The 11,176-nt window shown below is 33.7% G+C and overlaps 2 protein-coding genes across 6 annotated transcripts; one reads left to right on the top strand and one right to left on the bottom strand.

The window, feature by feature from the left end:
* The first annotated feature begins 254 nt into the window (after positions 1 to 254).
* On the top strand, positions 255 to 4,182 carry LOC111393741. 4 transcript variants are annotated; one of them, XM_023019431.1, is made up of 15 exons: positions 255 to 460; positions 609 to 737; positions 1,249 to 1,308; positions 1,435 to 1,533; positions 1,822 to 1,902; positions 1,980 to 2,098; positions 2,202 to 2,303; positions 2,513 to 2,629; positions 2,736 to 2,804; positions 2,909 to 2,975; positions 3,096 to 3,149; positions 3,231 to 3,320; positions 3,488 to 3,550; positions 3,635 to 3,673; positions 3,847 to 4,182. In XM_023019431.1, the coding sequence occupies exons 2-15, from the start codon at positions 627 to 629 to the stop codon at positions 3,955 to 3,957; spliced, it is 1,182 nt and encodes a 393-aa protein (XP_022875199.1). In that variant the 5' UTR covers positions 255 to 460; positions 609 to 626; the 3' UTR covers positions 3,958 to 4,182. The 4 variants fall into 4 exon arrangements, with proteins under 4 accessions (XP_022875199.1, XP_022875201.1, XP_022875200.1 ...); XM_023019433.1 differs by lacking the exon at positions 609 to 737 and having other exon boundaries at positions 257 to 460; XM_023019432.1 differs by lacking the exons at positions 255 to 460; positions 609 to 737 and adding an exon at positions 761 to 998.
* Positions 4,012 to 10,297, bottom strand: LOC111393739 (uncharacterized hydrolase YNR064C). Of its 2 annotated transcripts, XM_023019429.1 has the most exons (13): positions 9,804 to 10,297; positions 9,682 to 9,736; positions 9,498 to 9,553; positions 9,254 to 9,354; positions 8,921 to 8,990; positions 8,237 to 8,306; positions 7,927 to 7,983; positions 7,766 to 7,833; positions 7,583 to 7,663; positions 5,994 to 6,071; positions 5,744 to 5,899; positions 4,762 to 4,914; positions 4,012 to 4,243 (listed from the first exon to the last, which is right to left on the bottom strand). In XM_023019429.1, exons 1-13 carry the CDS (start codon positions 9,957 to 9,959, stop codon positions 4,160 to 4,162), a joined length of 1,185 nt encoding a protein of 394 aa, XP_022875197.1. In that variant the 5' UTR covers positions 9,960 to 10,297; the 3' UTR covers positions 4,012 to 4,159. The 2 variants fall into 2 exon arrangements, with proteins under 2 accessions (XP_022875197.1, XP_022875198.1); XM_023019430.1 differs by lacking the exon at positions 7,583 to 7,663 and having other exon boundaries at positions 9,804 to 10,295.
* Positions 10,298 to 11,176: the final 879 nt, after the last annotated feature.

The raw sequence follows: 11,176 nt of genomic DNA, 5'->3' as shown, positions 1-11,176 counted from the left end.
ATATAATATCATGTTATCAACGTGTACATCAATTATAAATTATTATGTACACGTAGCATTACTCTTAAAATATAGACTTACCAAATATATGGTGCAAAATTTCAATTACGCAAGCTCTCCTGGGCACATAATATGAAAAAATAAAACGCTTTTAAAAATGTTATTTCGATTGCGAGTTTTGATCTTTTGTTCTCAAATATTTTACTACACAGGTTGTAGTCAAGTTCAAACAATTTCTTCTACATTACGTCTGCTTTCAACTTTTCAACCTTTTCAAGCAAATATCCATCATCTCCCCCGTTGACCTAGACAAGCACTCACATTTACATATACAATGTGCATACGCACCCATCTCAACATATACATATATGTTCTTCTGCTTATACACCATTTCCACTCCGATGATCCTTCCTCTTTTTTCCCTTTTTCTCTGGTTCTAGATTCTTGAACACTGATATACGTAAGTCACTTTGCTTTCATTATCAGCCAAATTCTGCGTGTTTTTATTGAATAAGTTACATGAATATAATCTTTAAAACTTTTCTTAAAGGCCCAGAAAAAATTATTCTGAGATAATTATTTCTGATGACTTCTTATGATGCTTTCAGATTTTTGTAAATGAAATTATGGAGCCCCCAGAGAGGAAGTCATTATTTTGCATTTGCTTTCCATCAGTACTTCTGCTTTCTGCTGTTCTCTTTATTGGGAGTGCATTCCTAGTCACTGATTATAAGGATGTACTTTTCTTCCTTTTTTTTTTTTTTTTTATCTCTATAAGTTCATTTATTTACTCACTTGTAATCACTGGTATTTTTCATTGCTGGTTTTGTCTTATCGTGAAGTTATCATAATTCTTTAGTTACTTTTATTGAAGATTTAAATATGTGGAATTAAATACTGTCCTTGGCAAACTTCTGATTTAAACAAATAAGTTTGTCCCCTCCACATGCTTAATGGCTTATTTCCTAGATGGGTTGGTTCAACATGGTATATCAAAGGTATGAACTTCGTAGTTCAAGTCTCTTTACCTCATATTCATATGCATGTGCACGCATCAAGCCTATGAGGGACATTATCCCCTCTCTAGACCCAATAACTTAAACTTTTAGATTAGGTGGTTCAATCGTACTCAAAGCTTCAAATTTTTTAAAAAGAAATTATATGTCGTAATTTTCCCTTGAATTAGTTGCTGCTACTATCTCAAAAAGGAATTAGTATAACGAATGATTGGTTTTATTTTCCGTGCAGAGGTTTTTGGGATGTCAAATGTTTAACAATATAAAGGCCACAAAATCTAAGATGTGTGAGGTTTGTACAAGTTTTTGGCAGTTCTTTATTTATCTCTTCCAGCAGCTATTTAGTGTATTATCTTCAGTCCTGACCATGAAAAATTTTGCTTATACGCTGTCATTTACATTGTTTTACTCCATTTAGAATCAGTGTAGGCCTGAAGGAAGTGAGACCTTGCCTAAAGGGATTGTTTCTATAACTACTGATTTGGAGATGCGGCCACTGTGGGGCCGTCCAAAGAAGGTATGAATCTTTTCTCATCAATGTAAAAGTACAAGTTTGGACAGTTAGTTATACAAAATCAAGAATGGTTGATTCCTTTTCAATAATACTGTGATCTTTTTCCTATTTCTGACTATATGCCAAGTGCATTAAGCAGTACATTGGCTGCGGCCTAATTCCATTTCCAAAAGTCTTTTATTGTATCCCGTCCTGTTTATAGGAGATCAGAATTTATCTGTTTTCTACATAGATTGTGTTTCATTTGATTCATCTGATCAACTTCTTTTTGATTTTGTATTCCAACTTTAGAAGTCCAAGTCACCAATGAATTTGTTGGCAATTGCAGTTGGAATAAATCAGAAAGAAAATGTGAATGAAATGATTAAAAAGGTGAGGAAATGAAATTTGAACCCTGTTTTTATTGTTTATATAAACTTCTTGGATTGACACACTTATCTTATTTTCAGTTTCCGTTGACCAATTTTGCCATCATGCTTTTTCATTATGATGGTAACGTCGACCGCTGGAAAGAATTAGAATGGAGCAATTATGCCATACATGTTTCTGCTATTAACCAAACTAAGTGGTACTAATTCTTCTCCACTAATTTAAGCTAGTTTTACACAGTTTTAGACGTACCTCAAGATATCTTGTGCACTTTACCATCGAACTTGTTCCTTTTGATTTAGGTGGTTTGCCAAGAGGTTCTTACATCCAGATGCTGTTGCACGGTATGCCTATATTTTCCTTTGGGATGAAGATCTTGGAGTTGACAACTTTCACGTTGGGAGGTATATTTTAATATCTGCGAGTTCATAAGGATGAATAATTCTCCTACACGCGTGACAATAATTATATGGCAGTTCCTTAGTTATATTTTATTGTATTCAAAGTAGATAAGTTCAGAAGTGTTAATGAAGATTAAACCAAATAATTTTATCTGTTTCCAGAAGTTGGATATTCAGAAATACACAACTGATTCTCCCAATTTTTCATGTAGATATCTCTCAATTATTAAAGAGGAAGGTCTTCAGATTTCACAGCCAGCAATTGATCCTGAAAAATCAGAGGTCCATTACAAATTTACGGCACGAGAATTAAACTCGACAGTACACCGGTATCTCCTTTTATAAATCTTATGGGTTTTGTTATTATTATTGTTAATTGAGTAGTTTGCATTCTTAACCTAAAGTTTATATATGCTGGCTATTTTCTGCTACCAGAAGGACTATAAACTTACGTGGTCCAGGCAGGCGGTGCTATGAAGATAGCACCGGCCCTCCATGCACGGGGTGAGTTCATTCATGGAAATCCATATGAATACAGGGATCATGTTGCTCCATCACATATCTTCATAATTGGTTAGGATCATGATAAAATTTTATAATTAATACAGCTTTGTGGAGATGATGGCTCCTGTTTTCTCAAGGGAGTCATGGCGTTGTGCTTGGTACATGATTCAGGTGTGGCATTATTATATACTTGTGTTACTCAATATTTGGATGTTCGTTTTAGTTTATTTTATCTACATAGGTGAAATATTATGAACAATGTGATTTTTTTTGCCAATGTTTTTTTAACAGAATGACCTTGTTCATGCATGGGGCCTCGACTTCCAACTTGGTTACTGTGCACAGGTTTGCCCTTTCACAAGGCAATATCTTTTTTCCATATATTCTCCAATAATATGTTATAGTTTGTGAATATGCTTCTGTTAGGGAAATCAAACAGCAAATATTGGAATTGTCGACTCTGAGTACGTAGTCCATTTTGGTCTACCCACTCTTGGGGGTTTGGCATCAGACAAGGTACGTAAGCTTAGTTCAGTTTTTTTCGTCCCAAGAACACATATCGAGTCTGTATCATGTATTTTCAGTTCTATAGTTCAAGTTCTCAATAAGGAATAAGTCATTTAGTTTAGTGTGTTGTAAGCTAGACCGAATTGTCGTCCTGAATTTCATATCAACTGATGCAGGCTAACAGTGAAGACAAAGGCCAGTCGTCTCTAAATAAAGTGTCGCCTGACCAAGGGCACAAGGTTCGGATCAGATACTTTTGATGTGACAGTAATAAACTATTTTCTCTTTACAAATGCTTATAGTTTTTTACCATTACCTTACAGGTACCATCTGAAACAGATCAATCTGATGGTAGAAATGCTGTAAGTCTCTGTTCATTTTTCTTTCTAACCATGCTTTAGTTGCACATGCCATTACCAAAAGAAGAAAACCGAAAAATAATATAAGTTCTCATTTATTATATTATCCTGTTCCGTCTAGAACTGCACATGTCATTTGGACAATTTGAGTTAACTCTCATGTGTGCCTTTTGCAGGTACGAAAGGAGTCCTATATTGAATTAGAGAACTTTAAGAACAGATGGAAGAAAGCTGTAAGAGAAGATGAATGTTGGGAGGATCCCTTTCAGCAGCCAGTAACGAAATGAGGACAAAAGAATTTATTGTATAGATATAGGTTTTTACTTCAAAGAAAGCAAATGTAAAACGAAGAAAACACTTCTTCGATTCAAATAATATTCTTTACAATAAGCAGAATTATTCTGTTTGATGATATAAAAATGTAAATCCTCAACATTTGATTACTTGTTGAATTCTAGAAAAGAAAAATAACATTTCCAATAAGTTGTATTAAATACTTTTTCTTTTGCTTACAATTGTAGCAATGAGTTTTGCTATTTCCTCACTGCAATCTTCCTGCACATGATGTCCTGCCTGAAGAAGTTACAGAATAGACACTTGGATCCAGAGAATTAAGACTGAAAAGTTTGTAATTCTTACAATACATCAACAAACTGAGATTCAGGGTCACTTATATGAATTTTTTTGGCTGCACAGTTGGTCATTGTTTCTTTACTAGAAGATCTAAAGTGACTAGATTCCTGATAATAATCATAACATGTTAATATACATCTCTTGTTTCCGACCTATTCTACTAAGATCCACATCGTTCAATTATTACAATAAATTCGAGAATTAAGCTTGTTTTGACAAACCATGGGAAAAAGTAGACTTTTTTAGAAGTAAGTGGGGACTTTTAACCAAGTTTTTGTTCGCAAAAATGTAATTATGGCTTATATATATGTTTGTTAAGGCTTAAAAGTTACTTTTAAGTAACTCTACTTTTTACTAGACTTTGCCAAGCATGCTTCATATCATGCAGTTATCTTCTGCCACACGAGCAAGGTATAAAATCTCTTGGAGAACATAAATAAGAGAGAGAGTATTATTACCGTGGGAAGATTGATTAACCGATGATTGGATTCTTTGCAGAAATCTTCCACCCCATCATAGCTTAACCAGCGGTCTCTTTCGCCCCAGCATATAGTTGTTTGAACTTTCCAATTTTCATCCATTAGTATCTTCCTCATCTCTTCAACGTACGTCTGCAATATTAAATAACATGAAATTCTGAAAACTAGAAGTTTTTGGAAAAAGTGAGATTTCAGTTTAAACAAGCAACGTTATCAAGAAAAGGATAATATGAAGCATAGCAGGACCATTCCAATTCCTATCCCAAGAGCTGATGCAAGAAAAGATAGAATTTCTCTAGTTCTCATATAATTTCTCTCTTTCACGTTTCGGATGAATGAGAAAAGATGGCAGTACTCATTACAGTTGGCTTCCAAAAGCAATGATGTTCGGATCCTTAAAAAAGTAATTTAATTTTCCAGAATAAGTTGGCCTGATGCTCCTGGTGTTTGAAAACTCCACATAGCTGGCTCAAGGACACTGCATATTTAAGCAACTTCTCGGTGTCCAGAATCGTCGCCCTGTTTTATTGTCTATCTCACTTTATCCTCTATCTAGTTTGAAGAGTAAAAAATTGAAGATTAAATAAGGCTGCATCAGGATCTTCCTGATGCCTGTAACAATTTATTGGATGCTCAATAGACATCTATCAAGCATGCAACTATATTATACTTTATGCCTCAGGAGGTGACTGTAATCTGTGTTCATGATAAACTGGCACTATCCGTAAGAGAGGGAAATGCATGAATCTATAGAATTGTCGAGCTCCTTCACAATAATTAGGACAGAAAATAAGTAATTAATAATGAAAGATCTTGTACTAGCTAATATAGTTACATTGATTCCCTAACATGCACCTGAACAAATATTTCCAACACAACAGGCACCTTAAGGTTATACCTTTTAAGTGAACGTAACTTCCCAAACCAGAAGAGAAAAGAAAGATTGGCAGAGAAATTGCACCTTAAGTTCCTTTTTCATTGCTCTACTGATTGCGTTCAGTGCAAATCCAGACGAACCAGATGTAAGATAAGGTCTTCTGTAGACCATTGCAACTTCTTCCTTCATCTCGTATGGACCGCCACTTAACAGGGCTTTGTCACTTGCTCTTAAAGGATCCTGATTCAGAAGCAACCATTTATTGGAATGGAAATTCAACAGTTAACAAGCTTTACAGAAATATAAATGCAAGTTATATTATTGATTTTCTCACCTGAGAAAAAATCTCACCCAATAAAAAGTTGCTGAATATAGATAATGTTGATGGCAGGTTGGCATGTTTTACTGTCAGCTTTATCAAAGAATGAAAAGAATATTAGGCGCCTTAGATGCCATGGAAAATTTTACACATTAAATTAATATGTTGTGCATACATGGATACGAAATCACTTAATAGCTTAATAAGATTGCAAAGGGTCACAAGTGTTTCAATATAATGTCTGGATTAGGTTTTACTCTAAATCCATTGGGGCACTGGGCATATTTACAAGAATCCTCTACAATGACAAGAAAAGAGAATATTGTTCAAGCATCATGTGCATATGTTAAGTTGCATAGTATCTCTAGTTCTAAAGTTAAATAAATTGCATGAACTTGTCACAGTTTCAAGACCTAAGACTTGAGTATCTACTTTGTTTCGAACATGAGGGCTAGTATATATTTTAGTTCACCTGAACTTTGTAATTACCCGCATGTTTGTACTTTATTATGTATATGTTCCAAATAATCTGAAATATATGAATACCTGTAATACTCAAAATTGCGAATGTGGAATTGGTCCAAAAAAATTACACAAATATGGATCAAGATTATCTGAGAGAAACAAGCTTTGCTAGTCTTCATATAATTTGTGTCCAAGTCCAACGTCACTCATATGTGGATAGTTGAATCGCAGCTTTGGCACATACTATGGATATGGCTGACTAAAGATGGATATTATGCGATAAATGCAGTATAGGGTGGAAAATGAAAAGGAGGCCTTTGGTGGCAATTGATATGCCAAATGAATGGCAGTTGAGATCATTCAGTATCCTTGTATATATGTGGCCATGAGATGATCTATGTACTTGTATCAAATATAGAACCTTTGTACTTTGAATTATTTGGTAGTCTTGCTGAGCCTAGTTTGGCCAGTTTCATTCTCTGAATGAAAAATAATTTTTATTCATGCATTTGAAGGAGAGCAAGAGTGCAAATAACCATGAATGGCAGGCATACAAAGGATTTGGACCATTTGGTTCAAGATTGATAAACTCAGATGTCTTGGATAGATTTGAAATCTTATATCCCAAAGGATCAGATCTGAATTAAACGCCGTTGTTCTTCTGTAACTTGAGATGTCAATTATTTGGGTTCTATTATCATGTGTACACTGATTTATTTTAAACCATAAGGATTCACAATATGATTTTAACAAAAGACAATTCATGTCTCCCGGAAACAACAGCAAATGCAGCGGCAAAGGAATTTCTGTTATCTGATTCTTGACAATGACAGATTGTGTTTTAAGATATACAAAGGGCTCAACCAACATTCTCTTACCAGACTAACATGTGTTTCATGAAACCTCTTTGGCTAAAGAATTAGTAAAAGCAATCTATATGATATGGAACTATATCAGTGATTCAGGTGTGTTCCCAAGCATACAACAATATAGCAAGTCTCAAACTTCCATCATATTGAACTCTAAGGATGAGTATAATCCTCAACAATTTATGAAGATAAAATATTTTCTGGTCAATCAATATCTCAATTATCCAAGACTATAAGGAAATAAATAGCATATCCATATTTGTATCATACTGGTGGATTTAGAAGAATGAGATTATTAATCTTTTCCTGGTGACTGCTCGCATATTTGACAACAACTGGTGAAAAGTATCCCTATAAAAGAAGAGCATAAGCTAATATTCGTCAAAATTAGAGGTCAGATGACAAATAACTTTGGAAGTATGGTTATATATCCAGATTCAAGATGGCATGTACCTGGACAACAAGAGTAACCTTATCTTTTGAGAGTTCATTGATAACAGATTCCAAGGATGACACATATTCTGCAAGCCAGAAGGAAACTTTTAGCGTTGATAGTAGATATTTTTCTTTAATAGTGACACGATAACTAATTAAAATCTTATGGCAGAAAATACCATTCAAAGTGTAGTCAAAGCCATATTTGGGTTGAGGTTTATCTGAAAAGCCAAATCCTGTAAGAACAAGAATGCCAAGAGAATTTAATAATGATAGCTTTATCTAAGCTCATGCAGCAAAAAACTATTTTAAACTACTGTAACGGGACTTCAGGAATGACAGATCATTTATGCCACGAACAAGAAAGAATTTAGTGTAAAACATTACCCAAAACTGAAACATAACGGAAGTACTTATTTATGTTTGTGCGACTTACAAAAACTATGCAAATAACTGTAATTTCTAGTAAGAAAGTGAGCTTAAGCTTACCTAGCCAATCAAAAGCAATAGCATGATAATTCTTTGAGAGAATTGGTAGAACTTTGCGATAAGAATAAGCCTATAACAGAAAGATAAAGTATATTTTCAGGTACTACTCATCACGAAAATCTAAATAGACTGAAAAAGTTCCCTTAATGCTCTATTGAAGCAGTGAAATCTAAGGTAAAATATACCAAAAAAATTAGAAGTTGATTACATCGTATCCTAGAGAAACTGAGAGGTCTGACATCTGAACTTGTAACTCAATGTTAACAGACCTCAGAGTACACCCATTTAGATACATTGGCAAGAAAATTTGGATTCAGTTGTAAGCTTTTATCAAATATCAGAAAAATTAAGATTTTAGTACCACTGTCCAGTGAGAATAAAACAATATTATCTTGTAGGATTTAAGTATGCTTTCATATCCAAATGAATAATTACGTGGCAGGAAGTTGTAAATTATGCAACAATTACCAAAGGAATAAATATTATCTTGTAGGATTTAAGTATGCTTTCATATCCAAATGAATAATTACGTGGCAGGAAGTTGTAAATTATGCAATAACTTCCAAAGGAATAAGAAAGTTCGAATGATTCCCACTTTTCAACTGGACTAAGTATATATGTGAAGGGACTACATTTATATCTTGTTTTCATTGATCGAAAGTAGCAGAAAAGCATAAGACTCACCTGTGAAGGGAAACCATGAATCAGTATGACTCGTGGATTTTCAGGGCTTCCACTTTGTACACAAAACCATCTATTGCACAAAATGAGCATGTTTCAATTCATAGCCCTGCAAATAATCCGTCCTCAATATCTGAATAACATTGATTGCTAACCCATAACATTAAGGTCATGTTTGGTATACAGTCCTTCTAGAATAGATAAGACATAACTTTCTTTCCTTCCGTTATACTTCCTAGGACTCTACAATCCACCTTACCAAACATGTCATAGTTGTTCTCGTAGTGCTTGTTGCTCCCACAAACAGAGTCTTTAACAAAAGTCTCATTTGATTACCTAAAAAGATCAGATGTGGCCTGTGAAGAGCCACCCATTGCAAGTCCGAAGATTGGATCCTTTGCTTTCTCTCCTGTGCCACCAACAGGATGGGCTTTCATCTGAATACAACATAACCATCAATCAACATCCAAATGAGCCTAACCCCTTTAAATTTTGATAATTTGGCAGAAAAATGAAGTCAATAAGTTGCAATTTTGTCTTCATAGCAAAATGAAGCCAAACAGAATTCCAATTAGCATACTATCATTCCTTGCTTGAACCATTCGTCAGCCGGGCTTGGTTCATCAGAATACTTCCCTGTCAAAAATTACACTTTAATTTCAGAAAAACCATTATTAAAATTTTTTCATTTTCAATAAAACATAGTTAAAGCTGGCCGGGATGGGGGGGATCCGTATTATCAATCTTAGTTCCAACTTCCAAACCTCCACTGAAAGAAAACCCATCTCCAACTGAAACAGGTGCATCCAACAAATAATCCTACAACATTAATAACGTCAGAATCATAATGAAGAAAGAAACCTATTATTCAGAAATTTGTATCTACCTCATCAGAATTACTGCTTGATTGGCAACAGAATCGGTGGAGTTTCTTACTCGTGAAAAATGGGAGCTTTGATATGAGAGGGCGAGGGCGAATATTTATCGGAAATGCGAGTAGAGAATTGAATTGAAGTGATGACGAGGAGAATGGGATTGCCATGGAAAGGATTCAAAGGAAGGAAAATGGTTTTCAAAAAAGAGTGGCAGTTATGACGGTTTATAGGTAGAAATATGGATTTGAAAATTGGAGGCAGCTATGCGTTATGATGGATAGGATTTTTCTGGTTCTCATTTCTCACAATTGCTGTGCATATAAAATCTTCATATTCAATACATGTTTCGGAATCGAGTATTTGACGAGACTCACTCGACTCGATTGAATAAAAGTTAGGGCTTTGACTTCCCTTTTTTCCTGTTCGGTGACGAGTTTAGTACTTTTGTTAGAGAATGCTGAAATTTAAAAATCAATGTATTAAATTTTAATAGGTTGACAAGGCAATATCGATTCATTTATTTTATTTAAATATAAATCATTATCAGTAGTAATTAACAAATAAATGAAAAAATTAGCAACGTGATGGCAAATGAATACTTACTAATATTACTAATAAATGTGTAGTAAAGTAGTAAAATTGAGGGGCATGAATTTAAAATGTTTCATCACTTTTAATGAATTTAAAATGTTTTTATCATTAAAATATTAGCAAAAAAAAAAAAAGAAATATAAACTAAAGGCTTTTAAATGTGAAATGGGGTGAAATAATATTGTAATTGATTAAGCAAGTAGAAACATTATAAATATAAAATCAACCCATAAATAATATCAAAAAATTAATAAGTAAGTGTTAAAATTTTAAAAATTTCTGATTATTATTATTATTATGTGAAATTAAATCAAATAAAAATATTAAAGAAGATGTCCATTCTTCAAATCAATCACACCCTTTCAAAGAAAAACGTGAATTCTACATTTCACTTTACATCTCACTCGATCAATAGTCACAGTCACCTGTTACATGTTCATGTCTATGTTGATATCACTCGCCCATAGTAAATATATAAATGATAGCCACAATACTATTCACAATGTTTATCACTTTTTAGTATTACTTTTCTATTAATTTGATTATATAATGGTACAAATTAATATGATGAATTTCTTTATAATTTTCAAGCCAACAATTAAAATTTGAACACGATGATTAATTATTCACCATTGTACAATCAAATGCTAAAAAGGACAAAAATCATTAACAAAAATAGAAAATTATAAAAATGAGAAAAACAAAATATCGGTTTGGAATGGGTAATGGGTGGTGTAATCCGGCCCTGTTCTCCCTCCATCTGCCCCTTCGCTATTATTTAATTCTAAACATT

The sequence above is a fragment of the Olea europaea genome, chromosome 4 (genome assembly GCF_002742605.1).
Source record: "Olea europaea var. sylvestris chromosome 4, O_europaea_v1, whole genome shotgun sequence".
Lineage (NCBI taxonomy): Eukaryota > Viridiplantae > Streptophyta > Magnoliopsida > Lamiales > Oleaceae > Olea > Olea europaea.
The sequence above is the reverse complement of the archived record's forward strand: the minus strand, read 5'-3'. Positions and strand labels throughout refer to the sequence as shown.